Genomic DNA, 20803 nt, shown 5'->3' with positions numbered 1-20803 from the left:
GAATAATTTCAAAACAAGGGTAATTCACCAAATTTGTCTCTTTATGATACATGTGAAGTGTCCAAATGTGCACAGCACAGCTACTTGAGCCATTTTATTTTCCCTGTCTATCTACAGTTTTGCACTGGAAAATAAAGTGGGATGAATAGTTTTCACATGTTTTACTGTTGTCTTACATTGAACTTTGGCTAACTGGTGATTAGTCAAAATTTGATGACTTCAACAGCTTGAAATCGGTTGCAGCCGGTGTTGACTCAGTACACTGTACACAATATAAGACAACCTTACACATACTACAGTGTAACGCATTGTAAGCACTTGTAAAAATTTTGTTTTTTGAAGGCACTAAGGCTCTGTGTGCCATAATAAGCCATAATTCACACATTTCCTGCCGTGTTTTCTCCCAACCTCATGTCATATCACCAGTGTGCCGTACTCACTCCCAATAGAATACTAACTACTGATCGATTGGCCCGACATGGCTGGCCGTGGCCTACACATGCCCCAAACAGTTCATTTATTTGCCACGCTAGATTTGCTCGAGTGGAATTTAATCAATAGCTAATTCATTAATTCTGTCTCTGGTGCTATGTGGGGGCTGGGAACAGGAATCGGCGGCTGGCTTAAGCTTTGATTGAAATATGACAAGTGCTGCAACCGATGGATTACCCACTGCTGCCGCCCAATATGAATTCCAGTTATTTCTCTCCATGAGGGATTAACAGTGGACAGAAATGCCACCCTTTGTAATATAATACTAACGCATTTGTTATAGGAAAGCTGCTTCCCCATCCCTGACCCCTCAAGAAAAAAGTAATCATGAATTATTTATATATATATATATATATATATATATATATATATTTAAAGCCCACAGTAATCTCCCAATGATTCTTTGTCTGTACTTTAAAAGTGAAAGCCTTGTCGTATTTCATGAATTCCTAATCAGATACTAAGGTCTGTCAGCTTAAAGTCGTCAGAGGCCTTCACTATCAATTAGCTTCCTCATCAGTGAGGGGGCAGAGGAGAGGAGAGAGACCCATGCAAACCGTAATTATGTCATTCTCTACGTCTTGCGTATGTGACAAGAGATTTGCACAACACAAAAGAGATGAGCAAAATGAAAGGAAGCCAAATCACAGAGCGGTATGGATATTATCATGTGTGGAGAGGAGATGAAAAAGATGATGAAAACAAAAGCACATTTTCCATAAGGTTATGGCAACAGTTAAGAAAGAAATAAGGCTTGTTTAATGGCTTTTTGGTTTTTCCTTCCTGTTTGCTCTCTGTAGTGTTCGGTCAGGCAGCAAACTGCACCGCCAGATGCAAATGTTTTTTTGTTTTGTTTTGTTTTGTTTTGTTTTGTTTTGTTTTGTTTTCCAAATCCCTGTCCTTCCCTGTCTGCTGTTCCTTAAGATAGCAAGCTGCACCACCAAATGTGATTTTTTTTTTGTTTTGTATTTACTTGCTTATTTGTTTCTTATTTACTCATTTATTAAATAATGCTAATAAAAATTGTGTTGCTTACAGTATGCCACAGCAGGATTCGCTAGTATGTGTCATTTAAAACTTATTCATAATCAAACTTACCTTAAAATACAAGATAATATGTGATCAGTGAAATTAATTTGTTGCTATTAATAAATATTACAAAATGTGATACAGTAAAATTCTTGTAATGCAACTTAATATTTTAATGACATAATACAGGACTCAATATTTTATCCAGTATCTCAAAGTAAGCAGTAGTGAACAAAAATTGTTCCTTTCTGTGGAAAGCCAGCTCTCCTGCATGATGAGTGGAGAGGAAAATCAATACAAGAAGTACATCAGAAAAAGAAAAGATGACACATATCATAACTCATACTGAACAGCACATCTATTTGGCTCTAGTATATCAAGTTGTAGAAAGCGCTATATAACGAGGCAGTTATCACGATTTTTCTATTATATTACATGCTTTCTCCTTGAAAGTGACGGAACAAAAACAAAGTATGAACTAAAAACAGACTGACAGTATACACCAAGTGATGAGCAGTATTTGTGAAGGTGTAACATCTGTGCTGTGTCTGTATTCTGTATGTGTTAGATCAGTTAAACTGGACTGGACATCACCTGGTAAGCCCAATGGCATTCTGGGAGGATATGACGTGTGGCGGAGGACTCTGCAGAGGTGCGAGGAGCTGCAGACCCAGCAGGCATTTGCTCCTCAGGCTCACTGCTCGTACCTGGAGTGCCTTGCAGACCAAGACTTCTGCGACAAGACCTGGTTATAATCCTGAGACACAGGTAACTACTCACTAACCTCAATTAAACTGTTATACTTGAATCATTAGTTTTGATAGTAGAGTATTCCATGAAGAAACAGTGGCAAATCAGTTGGAGTGGCTGGTATTTATCTATGAAGCACAGTCCCTGTGATTGTTTTCAGTAAACAGATTAACTTGTCTTCTGCAATTGCTGCCATCCTGGTGTTATTGAAATACAGCCAACTTGGCAAGCAAACACAGGCCATACGTCTCCACCAGCTTAAATCAGACAGTAATACACTAGAGACAAGCACACAGAACACAACTCAGATAAGGACAAGAGCTCTCAAAGCTGTAAAGCAGTATAATAGAAAAATGAGTTTCACAGAGGCAACATGACACACTATTGTGATAATTTGTTAATGGAGCTTGTCTTGAATTCAGCATTATCCATAGTTTAACACCTTGTGAAAGGTGTTTTTGTTTGATTCTTTATTAGTTCTAATAGGAAATATCAATTCAATGTGTTATTTTAATTATAAAAAAGAAAAATGAACACATTTAAACATGCTGTAAATTCTACAATAGGGGATTTTCCTGTTGTCTGGGCAATTTAAGCTGATCCAGTGGTTCTGAACAGTTTTGACTTGAAGGCCCCTCATTGTCCAACACTATATCCCAAGACTCAATTACTCAGTTACATACTCTATGCACTTTCTTTCTTTTCGTACTGCCTTTACACGTAGTGGTTGTAATTCTCAGGAGTTTGATAAACCGGGTTCAAGTAGGTTTAAAAGTTCAAATCTCTCTCAAAGGCACAGCAGAGGAGGTATTTACTGTATGGTATTTTTCTACTGGAAGCTGGGCCAGAAGGTAAGGACAATGTCAGTGGCTCAGGGCAATACAGATTTTTCAGACACCACAAGAGTATCATCTCAGTGCTGTTAGAGAATCTATCCTCCCCTGATTTCTCGCCAAAGTAGGCAGCGGAGTCTGGCTAAATATAGCCCGCTGCTGTGGAGTGAAGAGATGGGCTGGATTTCTACCGATTTCTACTTGCGCTCACATGTGCCTCTGCGGGCCCTCAGGGCTGAGGCATTGCCACCTCTTAAATTCCTAATTGTCTTGAGGAGTGAAAAACTTGTATGGACAATGTATTTGAATTGCATATGTTTTTATGTGTTTTATTGTTGCAGGTATGCTGTGCAGGGACTGTTCACAGCCTAAATCAGTCTCATCAGTGTTGTGAAGAGCATTACATTCCAGCTTTAGAGGATTCTGGGAGTGTGTGTTGTGGAGGTCAGTTCGCCTTTGCCTCAACACCAGTGCTGTGGAGGATATTACATACTAGTTCCACCAGGTATGCACTGCATTCACCATTAACACAGCCAAATGTGAATTCAAGTTAGGCTGCATAAAAATATCAATCTCAGTATTTCTTCCTTATTTTTTGAACATTCTTTTGTTGTACATCACATACTGTAGTTGATTGTTCTATATGTGTTTTGCAGGAGAGGTCTGTTGTCCGGACTCTGTGGAACGGCGTGTATCTGTTGGTCTTGGGGACTCATGCTGTGATGGGAGTCCTTTCATGTCTGGAGCCGGACAGATCTGCTGTGGGGGGCGTCTTCATGATGGCTTCAGCTCCCAGTGTTGTGGAGGACAGCTGGTCCCAAGAGAGACAGTGTGCTGTGGGGATGCTCACCAGGGGACGCCCCATAAACATGTATCAGGTAAGCTTGGAGAAACATGCTTTTTTTCACTCTTTCAAAAAAAACATATATATATTACTGATCCAAGAACTTTGAACAGTAGTGCATTTTAGAGAAAAGTTGGTTCCGGCTCTCATATTTGATTGGTCCAAGTTTTCTGATATGTCAAAAGCAATCAGCCATATCTGATCTGCAGTCGCAGTCCAGCACAGAAGTGAACCACTATTGATGACATGAAGTATAATTTGCATTTCCCACATCACACTTATCATAGTACAATCCATTTGTCCCAGCCGCTTGTCAGAGAGCAGAATTATACTGTTAGGGCCGCCTTAAAATCTACTTCTGCAAAACCGAAAATGTGGTACTAACTTTAAATGGGCCAAAGCATGTATGGCCACGTCATTGTGGCTAAGTTTAGCCCTTACTCCTTAGTGACTTTCTAATGACACTGTGGTGGGTGTCAGAGGAGATGATCCCTCTTGGGGTCACCTAGGCTCCCCTGCAGTGCCCTGCTAAAGTGGGCACCTGGGCACAGATGGGCTGGATGGGCACTGGCCCTGGTGTCAGCCATCTTTGTCAGGCTGGATGATGGAGCTGAGTCTACCTGAGCACCAACCAAAGCTGTGCCAAGCCCACAGCAGGCTCCCAGGATGCAACAGAACTAATGGCCACCATGAGGTCAGTGGCACCAGTGTATTTATCATACAAACACACTCTCTAAGTCATTCGGTGGCTTCAGTAGCATCCTGGGATTGGGTCCAGTAATCATTTTCAAGCTTTTGTTAATCACCCTGCCCTTGATATACAGTTTTTCAAAGCTGTCCCCCTTTTTAGGAAACTTAATCACTTCATTCATTTCACTATATTCCTGGAGTTATTTCAGAAACTAGCAGAAACATTTTCCTCTAGATTAAAACAAGCCACGCCACACCGCTCGCTAACATTACCTCGCTTGATTTTCTCTTCCTTTGGTTCATCTTACTGAAATAAGGCAGATGAAGAAGTCATCGCTCATTAAATAGAGGATTCTGGGGAGAGCATATGTTATGATGGATAGTACCGTTAGGATAACTAAAGGCCATTTGCCTGGTAGCCACTCCGCTGGTGTGCAGAGCTGGGGGCTCACGCCGCGAGCTCCACGCTGGCTCCTCACTCTGTCAGCCTGCTGTATTATTGAATGAGCTACTTAACCTTGATAAAGACACCACGACTCCCTCAAGGAGGTGGTGAGTGTCTCTGCAAATATAAGCTAATGGACAGATAACGCAGCATATGTCATGAGCTGCTATCCTCTTCTATTGGCTAAGGAGGGTGTAATGTGAGTAAAAGCTGAAATGTGCTGTAGTCTCCGGCAAAATCGTAGGTTTTGGGGAAAGCCTAATGGGGGCTTAATTACGTTTATTAGGCATCTGGCTGCTTATTTCTTTATTTTTTAATGGTGTTCATATATCATACGTGAGACCAAGTGTCATGGGAATTTTACCAACTATGTTGCGAGTTAAACTAGTTACCATTGGAGAAGGGTATTCCTGCACAACCGGAGGCTGCAGTTTCAGGACCGCAGTTCTAGGACCGCAGTTCTAGGACCCTAGTTTTTTGTGACAGCGCCACCTACCGTACTGGATCAACACTAATTAAAGATGGACGATGTGGACAACAATCAGACGGTGAGTACTGATATTTAATTAAGTTATATTTTGTAACGTTTAAACGGTGCGAAGTTTACATATTGAGAACTGCTAACTATGAATTAATAATTCATTCCCACCAAATTAAGAATTCGTGAGCTAGTTTTATTAATTACTACGACGTTAATTCGTGGCCATGATTTCATAAATCCTTGTTGAGTTTTAATGATGAAATATTTTAAGTGAATCTAGCCAGCACATTAATTAAACTTATCAGATGATAAGAGCATGGTTGATGTAAGGTTTGTAAGATTTACCTGCAACTTAATGTATTAGTGTGAATACTGGCTTAATACTCGTTGTTTTACCATATTTAAGTATAAAATATCTTTCATAATTAAACTGCACTGACTGCCTAGTTGTGTTAGCCTGTTGTTTTGGCATTATTTTGCAATGATGAATGAGGCATTTGGCAGTTTTAATAGCTTGTTACAATTTGGCCTAATCTGCAGGCCTACTCCACACACAGTCCATTGTTAACGTGTTAGTTTCTGTCATGTTCTGCATGGTCAATATGAAGTGATTTTATGGATTTGGTTAGGCTCATTGGAGGACAGATGATTAAAAAAGGCAATAGGGATATTTTCATGATCTCAAAATATTCTAACAATCTTCCTTTCTGGTCCAGATTATCATTTCAGGTCAGAGTACAATATTAATTGTTTTTGCACAATGCCTAGTGCACCATTTTGCTACTGATATTTCTGTTATCACAAAAGTGATTGTTATCTGATAACTATTTCAGTGAAGTGGAAGAATTTAATAGAAAGATTGACAAACAATTGAGGAAAGAAGGGAGATCATTCAATTGGTAAATATTGCTCTTATGTACTTACACATTTGAAGTTTGTAATTAGATGTCAGTAACATGAATATTCTGTCTGGCCTTCTCTCTAAAACTCCAACAGTGCATAAGTGTTAAATCATATATATATTTCAGTTGAATATGTTAAACAAATGTTTCTTATCTCTATCCCTCTCTCTCTCTCTCTCTCTCTCTCTCTCTCTCTCTCTCTCTCGCTCTCTCTTTCTCTACAGTTGAAGCCTACAGCCGTTCTATCCATGCAGCAACTGATGGAAAAGGGGTTTGCTTTGGTGCTGTTGTGATGTTGTCACAAAAATTACAAAAATATATATATATATATATATATATATATATATATATATATATATATATAATATAAAAACTGTAATCTTACCGTTCAAAACTTTGGGATCATTAAGACTTGTAATGTTTTTTTTAAAGAAGTCTCTTCTGCTCATCAAGGCTGCATTTATTTGATCACAAATTCAGAAAAAAAAAAACCATAATCTTGCAAAATGTTATTATAATATAAAATAATGGTTTCTATTTAAATATCCTTTAAAATATAATTTATTTCTGTGATGCAAAGCTGAATTTCCAACATCCCATGACTCCAGTATAAAGTGTCACATGATCCTTTAGTAATCACTATTATAATTATCAGTTGTGCTGCCAAATATTTTTTATATACTTTTTCAGGATTCTTTGATGAATAAAAAGTTTAAAAAGAACAGCATTTATTGTTATTTTTGAATGTCTTCAAAAATATGAATCTTTTCTAACAATATAAATCTTTGCTATCACTTCTTAACAATTTAACACGTCCTTGCTGAATAAAAGGTTTAATTTCTTTCAAAAAAAGAAAATAGAAATTTACCGACCCCAAACATTTGAACAGTAGTGTATATTGTAAGAAAAGATTTCTATTTTAAATAAATGCTCTTCTTTTTAACTTTTTATTCATCAAAGAATCCTGAAAAAAAAGCATCACAGCTTCCAAAAAAATATTTGGCTGTTGCCAAAATTGATAATTCTAATAATAAATCAGCAATAATGATTTCTGAAGGATCATGTGACACTTTATACTGGAGTCATGGCTGATAGAAATTCAGCTTTACATCACAGAAATAAATTATATTTTAGAGGATATTTAAATAGAAACCATTATTTTATATTCTAATAACATTTTGCAAGATTACAGTTTTTTTACTGAATTTTTGATCAAATAAATGCAGCCTTGATGAGCAGAAGAGACTTCTTTAAAAAACATTACAAGTCTTACTGATCCCAAACTTTTGAACGGTAGTGTGTGTGTGTGTATATAATATATATATATATATATATATATATATATAATATATATATATATATAAACATATATATATATATATATATATATATAATATACATATATTTATATATATAATAAACATTCTTGAATCATTCTTGTGTTCTTGTCTTGTCTTGCTCTCAACAACCTTTAAAATATCGGCTGTAATTTAGTGACTGCATACGCTGATTCCAACTTTAAATTACCTGATAATGAGCTAATTCACACTAAGGAGGTTAATCAGTATACTGTATAATTCAAGAGACTAAGACTTTTAAGGTTCTCCATTTTTTTTTTTTTACAATTGTTTTAAAATTGATATACAGTTTTCATTTATATTTTGTGTAAATTCATGTTTAAATTTAAAATTGTGACTCAGAGCACACTTAGTAATTAACCTCTGATGCATTTTAAATCAAAAATCACATTTAAAAACAAATACTACTGAGATTAATATATTATGCTATATACAAACATGACTACAAACTAAACCAACAGGGTCCTAGAACTGCGGTCCTGAAACTGCAGCCATCGCTATATCATCCCATTACGGTAGGTGGCGCTGTCACGAAAAACTAGGGTCCTAGAACTGCGGTCCTAGATCTGTGGTCCTGAAACTGCAGCCTCCGGTTGTGCAGGAACATACTATTGTACCATTGTTTACCATGAAGTGAAGTGTCTTAACTCCCCTTAACCATGGTAAAATCACTGTAACGCATGACCTCTGATGTCTAATTGTTTGTATAAAATCCCAACAACAGCAAAAGACACTGATTTTCTATAAGACTTTGAATTTTTTTTTTTTTTTATAAATAAAATAAAAAAAAAAAGAAATATACTTTTATTCAGCAAGGACACATTAAATAATTTAAACGTATAAGTGAAGGCATATTATATATAATGTTACTAAAACAATATATAACAAAACATTTTAATTTCAAATAAATGCTATTCTTTTGAACTTTCTATTAATGAAAGAATACAATAAATGTAGCAGATTTTCCACAAAAATTATACTGTAATTTCTTGAGCACTAAATCAGTATATCAGAATGATTTCTGAAGGATCATGTGACACTGAAGACTGGAGTAATGTTTGCGAATTATAGTGTATTTAGCATATTTTAAATTTAGATGCAATATATATTTAGGCCTGTCTTTAAGAGTGGGTTGTCAGAGAGAAATTTGTCTGTTTTTCTATTTGTGTTTCTGATCTCTGTTGTTCAGAAATGCGGGTGACATTGTGTTTAAGCTGTGCGTGCCCCTCCAGATTGTGGAAAATAGAATCACAGGCGGTTTTCTGAGGATGTCCCACTGAGATCCAGCTGATGGCCGATGGAAATGTGATTACTGGGTCCCCAAAGTGCGATCTGTCACACATTACACTCTAGCCTGTCAGGACTCGCAGTGCTCCGGCACAGCGGAGACGGAATTGTTAGAGACAGCCATCAGCTGTTTGAAAAGCTGCCTGTGAACCAATCCCTTAACCAGTCTCAAAAGAACTGTTATTAGTCAAATTACAAAAGAAAATTAACAATGTCACCTTTTGGGCACGGTGTATAAATCACTAAAGAAAAAATCAATCGATCAGTAAGCCAGATAATAAATCAATTAAAACAGCATTATGTGCCATACAAAGTCTCTAGTATTTTGCTTTTTGATGGATGATTACAGAGTTTTGTTTGACAACAAACACCAAATTTTATAGTATCATTGACATTGTTTACATTAAAAATAAATATTATATTATATTATATTGTGATAAATAATATATTATAATGAAATATTAGATATCATAAATATTATTTGCTATTGGTATATTACATAGTGCATGATTTTTTTTCTGTTATTAAATATTTTTCTGATCATTTAGATTCTGTATGTTTAATGAAAATAACTAAATCACTTTTTTAAATCTGTTTTCCATTCTATTTTTACAACAAAAAAGCAGTATTTATTTTAAACCTTTTAATATACTGTATGAAAAATTATAAAAATCTTTGAACATTTTTGAGTGAAGCAATAAAATTCAATCAAACTTTCCAACTCTAACACTGTTTTGCAATTCTAATGACACAGGCTTAGAAAACATCATAACCAAATAGAACACATAACAATCATTGCAATTTTATCAATGTTGCTTAATTATAACCCAAATTATAACCAAGATTTCACAGTTACGGAAACAAAGACATCTGTTTGAAGGTGAACTGTGAAACATTTCATCATCCACCATGACAAGTTACGAAAGCCTTTAAACTGTCGAAATCCAATCCAGTCTTCTGAATGTTTCCATTTGAGACATGAGAAACAGGTTAGACAATAGCCTTCAGTAATACAGGGTATTACTGTGAATGACCCGCTGTCCTGTTTAAAGTTTAGATTTGGATTACAGGGTTTTCTGCATCTGGAGGCTTGGTGTCATACAGAGAGCTCTTTTAATATCTGCTTATGTACAGAGCTTTGCTTAAAAGCACAGTGCGTGTATCACAGTCAAGGTTATATCTGAATATCTTACTCCATTTAAGTGTTAAAAGCTTTAGAGCTGTGTATGTGTGTAAGAGAGACAAGGATCATAAGAGTGGGTGTGGAAATGGCTGTGACGATGTCAAAAAAGTGCAATAATTAAATATGTTCTCAAGGACACAATGAGCATTTGCGAGTGGAAATGATCCCGGTGGCTGAATGCATCAGTGTCTGCGTTGTATTTGTTACTGCACGAGTGCTTCATCATGGCTCATATGTCCTCATATTGGTTCTGCCAAAACTGTCTTGCAAATGACAAGACATGAATGCCAGAAAGGGAATCATTCTGAACACACACGTCTGGATCTTTTTTGCTGAGATGGATTGGAGATCATACAGATTAAGACCGTTTTCTGATGACAGCTTTTCTTACTTTAATCATGCCTAATAATCTCAGCTAATATCTTTGAGCAATTAAAGCATTTTGCAGGGCTCAACTACTAATCACAAAGTACAGACTCCTAATGCTTTTTTGTTTGGTTTAGGAATAGTGGCATCAGACCACTGATGGTGATGGTTCGACGGTCAAGATCATTAATTGTTAATGTTAAATGTTTTTCAAATGTTAATTTGGATGGATGGATGGATGGATGGATGGATAGAACACTGCATCATGAAAAAGACTTGAGCACGGTCAAACACGTCCATATAGCATGTGTAAATAAAAAACAATAGAGAGACAGTGCAGTGGAATGCAAATACACATTCTTAGTTAATTGCTCCTTACGGTTTAATCTCAAAACTTTATTTTATTTCAAAAGTAGAAGTTCAGTTTTGTATAGGGTTCAGAATGAGGTCCTCAAAAAAAAAAAAGACTAGAGCAACCAAGTGATACTCAGAAGTACTATTTTTTGCATTTCTGTCATGTGCATTAAAAGTTTTATGTTCAAACTTAAATCTCCCCCTTTTGTTCCTCCTTTCAGATTCCCCAAAGAGCAGTGAAAATATTACTGCTGCCCAAGCACTTTTTGTCACACGCAACCGCCACCAGTGGATGAAAGGATGAAAGTCAGTTTAATGTGCTGTCCTTTCACCTCTCCCTCAGGAATGCTTGGAATAAATAAATGAATAAAACAACCAGGGAACAATGTTTTTTAAACTGACCATTTGATAGCTTTGAAACATTCCTTTTTTTCTGTTCCTCCAGTGGCTAAAGTATATTTTATTTAACCAAAATAAATACATACTGTAGCATGTAACATGCAACTGACAAATGAGTTAAAAATGCTTGCAAATGATCATTTGAAAAAAAATGGATTAATAGAGCAAAAAAGCACATTTTCTTTCAAAAAAATTGTAATGTTCACTATGTAAAGCTAGAGCACTATGAAGTTCATTTGCTCCAAGTATGACTTTGAATGTGCTCAGCCATTATTAATTTTTTTTTTTTAAGTCCTTTTGTTTGTTCAAAGTTTTAGTTTTACTATCCAAAGGCTTGTGTAAGCCACAGCACACATTTTTATCAGTTACTCATTGCACGCTAAATATTTACTTATCATTAAGTGAATGAACCTTAATTCACACAGCCTAAGCACCTTATGCTCGCCTGCGTTCACTCGCACTCTAATGAATGTATGCAAATCCATCATAAATCTGAAGATTAGCTAAATCATTTTGTGGTGCTTGAAAAAACCAAAGCGTGAGCTAAAAGGGTGCTCATGTTTTTGCGCGGTGCCTACACCAGATTTAGAGGGGCAGAGGCTTTCCCTCATGTTCCTATTCATAGCGCGACAAAGGTGGAGATGAAGGAAAATGAATTGTTTTTGCTGACATGCCAAGGTCGAGTGCGGGAAACAAAATAGAAGGACATCCCCAGCTAAGAGGTCACGGTGTCAAAGTTCACTGATCTTTAAATGAAATATCATGAAAAATGCAGCGGGGCAGGGATTGGAATGGGATGGCAGAGCTATTTTGGAAAAAATGTTGAGCTGTTTATTTGCAAGTCATTGGAGCTGAAGTAATGCACCCTGGGAATTGCCACCAAATGCAGCGCTGCAACATCTGCTGTCCCTAAGTGAGTTAGAGCACGTCAGACATCTTTATGTCACTGCAGAGCCGTGATGGATGCGGCCTCTAGAAAACGTTGCATAAAAATCTGCTGCACCATTTCGGCCGTTAAGTGAAATTACTATTTAAATTTATGGCGCTGTCACAGTTTATCTGTGCAAAGAATGAACGCTGATTAGGGTATTAAACAATTAGCAATTTATCATACTGGGGGTTGATGGTAATTATAGTAGTGATGGTTTACCCAAGGAAATAAACCAGGAGTCACTTCCTGTTAGAAGAATATTAAACTGCTTCTCAGAAAATTCTATTCTTTCTTCCCTCTCCCACGATCTCTAATGCTTTAGTATGTTCGAACAGTTTCTTCTTTTTGGTCCTTATTACACTTCCTGGCATATACCTGAAAATACAGTTTTATAGTTTGCATATTAACGCAAGCTTTTCTCAAAATGTATATTGAGTAATATGTAGTATAAGTAATCTGAACATCGATGTATGCTAGCATTAGTAAGTCTCTTCTGTTCACAAAGGCTGCATCAAAAATTCATCAAAAATACAAAAAAAATAAAAAAATATTAAAATACAAATACAACTTAAAGTTTTGTATTTTAAGATATTTTAAAACATAATTCATTCCTGTAATGGCAAAGCAGATTTTTCAAGAAACATTTCTTATTATTATAAATATTGAAAAAATTATTTATTAATAAAATTATCGTGGGAAACTGTGATACTTTTTTTTTCTTTTTTTTTTTTTTGGGATTCTTAGATGAACAGAATATTACAGAAGAATTCTATTTCAAATGAATGCTGTTCTTTTGGACTTTTTGTTTCATCCAAGAATCCAGAATCCTTTTTTTTTTTTTAGGTAAATACATAAAAGTATAATAAAATTATTTAATTAAAAAAATAGACATCTGTCTTGCCCCAAATTTTTTAATGGTGGTGTAAATGCAGGTAGTTTAATCCCTCTCAAACATACAGTAGCTGTGTTTGCAAGGCTGGTGCTTGTATGATGAGTCAGGCCTCAGAGAACGCTGTGATGCTTTTAAGGGTAATAGGAGAGGATGCAGATATGGGTGCTGAGTGCTGATGTGAGGAGACAGTGGCCAAATCGCCAGGTGAAGCTGGTTCCTCATGCAGCACGGCCGTCTGCATCTTTTACATGTCAGCTGCGCATACAGCTCTCTGACATCCACTAGAAACATCCCATGAGCTTTAATGGCCACATGTTGCATTTAAAAAAAAAATGAGCTGACTACAGTCATGTTTATATGTCAAAGATGTTTCATGTGCATTATTAGTTGTGTTTCAGATTAGTTTTGAGATTCCCTGTGGCAACAGTGCTGCAGTGAAGTACCAGGATGAAGTGCCATTCAAAAAATGTTCTAAACTGCAATTCATAACTTTACAGCACTATTATAATGGATTATGATGATTGAGGTTCTCTTGCTTATTAAAAAGCAGTTTGTGTCAACATTTTCCATATGTATGAATTTGTTTTACATAGGATTCATCTGCTGTGGAGAGCACTACATCAACACATCCACTTCCTGGTGCTGCATGGGTCCCGGCGGAGAGTCTAAAGTCCATGTGGTGGAGAACAGGATGGCGTCGCTGAAGTGCTGCTGGTCAGAGGTGATTGATCAGGAGGAAGAGTGTTGTAATGGAGTGGGCTTCAATCCGCTCACATCTGTGTGTGCTGACAGAGCCCCGGCCAGCATCCTCATCCCGGTAATTAACACTTTCACTCAGAGTGACATATTCACTGTATGCTCGTTCAGCAATAGTTCTTCAGGACGAAGACTTAGTGGAGACTTTGCCCTCAAGCTGTTATGTAGTGTCACACTAGTTTCTCAAACTCAGATTATGGCAATGCTTTGCCAAAATCAGATTATGGAGAGATTAGTACTGTGTAGCTAGACTTTTGACTAAATGTGTGGTGCACACTTTAGCTACACTTTAATCCATACTTTTTTTTTTGGGGGGGGATGTTTAGGTGTGGGTTTATCGGAAATCATTGATCCCACTATAATAGAGGGAAATTTAAAATGTATTCAAATCAACCCTGTGTTCTTTATACTTTTAAAAAAGAGTACTTGTTATGGAAATATACTTAAGTGTGAACTATATGTAATTGCGTGTTAATTACAATACATTAAAATGTATTATAGTTTAAATTTATATGACATTTAGTTACTTAAGATTAGTAGGTCTTAAGTACATCCTTACATGTAATTTAACCGTTACTTCTGTTGTTTTTGAAATATGGCTAAAGTCTACTGCTGAATGTTGTTCACAAGCATGTATGGTAAACCAAAATGTACTTTGTGCTAAAAATGTACTATAAGCTGTTAGATTTAGCCCTGATAAATTATCACGTTAAAGACCGTTACTGGATAGGTGTTTTAGTAAAGTAGTTGAGTTTTAAACTTAAGCTGTCATGATGTAAAGTGGAGGTTGGAAATATGAGGCACAGAGCAGTGATGTATCTGCTCCTCTCCTCAGGAAGTAGGCACTCACAGTCACACTTCATTAATCAGATTTGCTCGCTGTAACACAAGCTCATCGCGCACCCAGCTTGAGCTCACAAGGAAAAGAAAGAGACCAAGAAAAGAAAACTGGGATGGCGGTCATTAACTTGTAATTATGTCATTAAGGGGCATCCGTGCTATTTATTGAGACAGAGGACTCCATACACACCCGCTGGCAGGGGTACTTTGACACACAACAGTTTTTCTGATGGCTGTTGTCACTAATGAGAGTGTGTGTGCGTATGTGTCCTTTAGGAGAAATGCCGCCCCAGTACGGTGTGTCCTGTGTCGATGGCCGTAGGAGCGTACTGTGGCTTGTGTGATTTTAGCCTGGCACAGTCTATCTGTACATGGGTACCAGGTGAGCTGGTCCCCATGCACGTTTTATCTCCCTCTGCTGTTGCCGCCACCCAGACAGAAGCTCCTTCTGCTGCCGCCCACAGCCAGCTCTGCCCATCCTCAGAGGAGCTGATATACAGTGGAATGGCAAACCGATACAGTTTCACAGGTAAATAGGTCAACAATGTTTGTGTACCTTTACACACAAGATTTATATATATATATATATATATATATATATATATATATATATATATATATAATATATATATATATATATATACATATACCTGTGTGTGTGTGTGTGTGTGTGTGTGTGTGTGTGTGTGTGTGTGTGTGTGTGTGTGTGTGTGTGGACCAGCGTTATTATAAACAGTGTTGATATTAACTGAAACTGCAGCTAAAACTTTTTTACAAATTTTTTTGAATTACAATATACATATAAATATTAAAAAATAAATAAAAAATTAAGTTAAAAATAAATATTTAAAGAAAACAAACAACAATAAAATGGCAGAAAAATAACAACATTACTTAGATTTAAGTATATATATATATATATATATATATATATATATATATATATATATACTAATGTAAAATAATCCTGCTCTACCCAATCACACACTCCCTTTTTTGGGGGTGGGGGGGGCGGGGTGTTGGAAATTTTAATATTTGACAGATCAGGGGACACATCCTTGTATGTGAAAAAATTAAATGACTAACAGTTAAATAATAACAAAAAAAAAAAAATAATAATAATAATATTATAAAATTATATAATAATAAAAAAAAAAAAAAAAAAAAAATTATATTATTATATAATAATAATAATAATAATAATAATAATAATAATAATAATAATAAATTATATATAATAATATAAAAGCAGGGCCATCATCAAGAGGAAGGGGGTGAAGGAGGCCCATTCTGTGAACAGCCTTCTTGGGCCCAACGGAGAGAAAGCCCACGTTTTTCCCGAGCCCTGTGAATTTAAGCAACAGCCCTGCAAACGAGAACTAAATGTATCCAATAAACAAGAAATGGTATATGCCCAACATGCTCTTTTATGTAAAGACATCAAACTGAATGGCTCATGCACACACAAAAAAGGAAAGTGTCAGTCATTTTGGGGATGTTCCTCACACTGTAAACATCTGCACATTTTATGTGGTCACAAGACCAGATGCTTTAGTGTGTATTAATTGTTGTGAGTCATAAATCTCACCTGCTATTTCAAACTCATCATTAAAACTTTAAGGGCGTTTAGAGCGCCCCTTGACTCGCACACTTATTTATCTTTTCAGGGGCAGTGCTGGCCCCTCTTACTGGCTCAACCTCATCTGAGGTGTTATTTATTTGGTTAGTTACGTCTGTTTAATCAAGACTAATGCCGGAGTTGAGGGGGCTGGCTGGCACGAGGAGAGTGATTTCTAGTCAGCGCTGTGCCACCATCTGGGCAGAAGCGTATAAACCTGTCGTGGCCGTGCACTCCTCCAGATGTTTCTCACGCCCCCATACCCGCACCCCGGAGAAAGATGACACTGAGTGCTCTCGGACAAATGCTGCACAAGCATTGATTTGCCAGCCACACAAATATTAACGATTTCACTTCCTCCTGACTTTGTGTAGCAAACACCCTTGAGGCCTTTTGGGGTACTGTCAGTTTTAAAGTTAACATGAAATCAGAAATGACCCTGATTAAATCTATCCTTGTGTGCCCATAGTGTTGTGACCATTCTATATTATTTTAATAGATTTTTAATTTTTTTTTACATTCAAATGGAGTTATCTTTTCTGACAACACCGTCCTCCAAAATCCACCTTGCTCCATTCTAGAATGAAACACCCACTATAGAATCTAATCAGTTCCTTACACAGGGTTTCCGCAGGTCCTTAAAAAGTCTTGAATTTAGTTGTATTAAATTTAAGGGCATAAAAAGTCTTAAATGTTATAAGAAAGTCTTAATTATGATTTCAAGAGGTCTTAAATTTGAGGCTGGAAACACTAGAATTGCTATATGGCTGAATGTGACGATTAAATTTCAAAAAGCTATGATTTTATTATATTAACATGAGCGCTGCAGGTTTAGTCAGGTGCTGTGCTGTTTTGTGTACTGCTGTTACCACTTTATTTCTGCCGTTTCGAAAGCACCTCCTGCTGGCAGAGAATGAATTTGCATTTTCAATAAGCCGTTCTGTTGTTTATGTTCAGACCAATGTGAAAATCAACCCATGTTTTTACGCTGCAAACACGCAGAGTTGTAAATGTGAACTGGTGGATCAACAAGAAGATAATGCATTATAAAAAAATCTCAATATATTTATTAAATGAATATAATGTGGTATTTAATATAATTTTTTAAATTAATGTAATAATTGATACTTTTGACTCATCCCTTTTCTTAAAAATGGTTTAAAGGCTGAAATGTGAAGTTTATCATTTTATAAAACTTTGTTTTGAGAAAACTTGTATCTGAACTGTAAATCATGCTTTTTACGGTCATTTTACAGTTTATTATGTTAGCATAAGACATTGCCCTACGCCACTCATATGCTATTCATTTTATTTGTGCAGATCTTAAAAAGTCTTACATTTGAGCTTTAAAATCCTGCAGATACTCTGTGACTGATAAAATAACCATTAAATTGTTGGAAATATTTAAAATTACAGAAGGGTTGCAAATTTTATTTTGTGCTATCTTCCTCCAATAAGATGCATTCCAGCTTAATCCAGTTCTATTTCAGCTAAAATTTAATTGAACCCTTTAATTAGTCATTAGTTAGTAGAAGTACAGTAGTATGTTTTGTATTTACAAAAGAAAAGAAAAATAGCAAATTGGTATTTCTTAATGTAAAAGCAAATGCATATAATTTAACAATTTTACTTATATATTTACTAATGTACTTGTACATAAAATTGCACTTTTATGAAATTAAGTAGATTTTTACATATGTTGATTTTTATTTTTAGTGAAGTGTCTTGTCCTCTTAGAAGGGTGTTTTGTCATCCTGTCATTCCTATAAGTGCCTCCACTTGTCTGATGAAACCCACACCGGAGATTTACACCCATGACTCCCCAAACACACGTTTACAACAAACCACTGTACTTCTGATAACAAAGAGCATTACAGTAAATGGAGGGTCCCTGGGTACTCTTTAAACTTTAGTCTTTTTTTAGTGTGAAGATTGAGACTCTGTAGAAACTCTCCTGTGGTGCTGTCAAGGTTTCATGAGAATTTGAGAAATGTGTGTGTTTGTGTGACTGTGTGTTCTCTGGTTTGTCATTTCAGACACTGAACTGGACCCTTACACCAGTTATGAGTATAGGATTGGTGCCTGGAACAGCTTTGGCCGTGGGTTCAGTCCCTCCTCTCTTGTCACTACTAAAGAAGATGCACCCTTGGTTGTGTCTCCTCCTCACTGGAGCCATGTGGGTCTGCGTGATGACATCATCCAGCTTGAATGGTCAGCCCCAAACAAGCCTAATGGTAATTATCTCAAAAAAGGTGGTGCTTGACTTATATTACATCCCTCTAGCAGAGTGAAACCAATCTGTTGTCCTTTAAATATGTTATTTTATTTACAATATAATATTATATATAAATGAATTTGAGAATGATTTGAGGTCTTGATGAAACCAATCTGTCCTAATTTCATAAAGATATTTATTTTAGTTACAATATATTCTATCTTTGAGGTCCTGATGACACCAATCTGGTGTTTTTTTTTTTTTTTATAATATATATTTTATTTCCAATATAGTGTAAATATCAGTTTAGAGATATTGTAAATGTGAATTGATTGCTAAGAATTGTGTAAATTATACATTAATTAACTTCTCATAGTTACATTAAGCCAGTTACTAATTTAAATCTTTTGTTTCTATCTACAGGTATTTGTATATGTATGGTGGACAAAGAAACAGTTTTGGACTATTTAGGATTTATTATTTCTTCCCTTTACAAAGCATTATTTCCAGCTTGGAAATGTAGAACAAGTAACCAAAATGCACATTTCATAGCCATACAGGATACACTGGCTACTAAAACAATGTAGTTTGTGATTGTTTGAACCTTTGCCAGGAACTATAGGTAGACACTGAAACTCTTGGAAATGTAATGTCTTAGTTACAAACTTTTTGAATTAATAATCCTACATAGTTGGACTTATTTTTTCCCCTCAAATCAGATCAAATCAGAGCACATCATTTTTGTGGTTTCTTGCTGTTATGGTAATATTGTCATATGTTTATTCAGTAGAAGGTTTGGTTATGTAAATGATTAATCACAGAGTGAATCAGTTTGGGTAATCCACGCCTGAAGTCGTGACTCTCAGAAGATTTACTCACATTTCCCTCAACAAACTGGAAACAGGCTTATTCTTCAGGCTGTAATGATATGACAGAGTGGAACTAGCTGATTGTTTTATCATCTCTCCTCTGAAGACCTGCCTGTTATTAAGCATAATCTGCATAGCTCGGTAGAATAATTTATGAAGAAATAAATTCACATGCGCATAAACACTAAGTGAGAATAACAAGCTTCATTTTAGGGAACTTCTGTGCCACTTAATATGTAAAGAAACATGCTGATTGCTCATTAGGACTTAATCAAACGGCTTGACACCCAATCTGTTGTGATTTTGAAACAAAGTTAGTCCACCAGTTTCACTATTATACTGAGTGGAATAGATGTTGAAGCTACTTTTTGAGCCTGTGTGTTTTTTGTACTATCATAGGTGAGATAAGTCACTATGTGATCCTGCGTGATGGACAGGAGCGCTACCGTGGCACTGATCGTAGCTTCACTGATGCGGGAGGAATCCGACCTTTTCAGGAGTATGTGTACCAGCTCAGAGCTTGTACTGCCGCCGGCTGCACAGACAGCTCAAAAGTGAGTCTGTTTCTCATCTGCCTAATCCTTGTAGACAGAAAATCATGTACAATACAACAGTAAAGTGTATTAGTTCTGTTCTTCTACTGGTGCCAAATGGTATTGCAACAATAATGACTGTTTCCATACAGGTTTCCCAAACACAACCTACCATCTGTTGACCAAATAAACAATCCCTCCCCAAATGTACACTATCAGTTGAGACAATATTGCTGTGTCGGGCCATTGTCTCAACCAATGGTGTAACATTGGTTCAGTGTTTGTGTAACATATACTATACCACTAAAGTCCTACCTGCAAGTATTACAAGCATTGTCTAAGAGCTACAAATCGCTTGTAAAGGATTGCAGGAGTCTTACTCCCCCTTTCATTCAGATATTATGTCGCTAGTGCAAAATACACAGGATATCTCTAATGGCAGGCTAATGGAAGCAGAGCAACAGCTGACTTCCTGCCATAATTGTTGTCTCCTTGTAATAGCTGTCAGCGGCTCAGTTGATGAAAGAGCAAATTAACCTGTCTGTCTTCTCTTTTATGTCTAATTTAGGATCCAATTATCAATAACCACACAGATCTGCTAGAGGCAAAGTAAAAAGAACCTCCCAGAGCAGTTTTAGGTCCATTTTTCTTTCCACACACCTTCAGGGTCTGGCCTGGAAGACCAATTGGCCACCAGTGATCCAGTACTTCTTTCTTCTTCCCCTTTGCACAATTG

At 36.3% G+C, this 20803-nt stretch overlaps 1 protein-coding gene across 1 annotated transcript in view; it reads left to right on the top strand.

Annotated features, from left to right (window-relative positions):
• The window catches only part of LOC109054737 (usherin-like), a 196342-nt gene that overhangs the window by 135394 nt on the left and 40145 nt on the right, over positions 1-20803 (top strand). The window contains 9 exon segments of the mRNA XM_042773393.1: positions 2090-2270; positions 2272-2289; positions 3446-3555; positions 3557-3609; positions 3761-3982; positions 13830-14053; positions 15109-15361; positions 18487-18684; positions 19934-20088. Coding sequence (XP_042629327.1) covers positions 2090-2270; positions 2272-2289; positions 3446-3555; positions 3557-3609; positions 3761-3982; positions 13830-14053; positions 15109-15361; positions 18487-18684; positions 19934-20088 — 1414 coding nt within the window.

The sequence above is a fragment of the Cyprinus carpio genome, chromosome A17 (assembly GCF_018340385.1).
Source record: "Cyprinus carpio isolate SPL01 chromosome A17, ASM1834038v1, whole genome shotgun sequence".
In the NCBI taxonomy this organism is placed as follows: Eukaryota; Metazoa; Chordata; class Actinopteri; order Cypriniformes; family Cyprinidae; genus Cyprinus; species Cyprinus carpio.
This window is presented reverse-complemented; position numbering and strand designations above follow the sequence as displayed.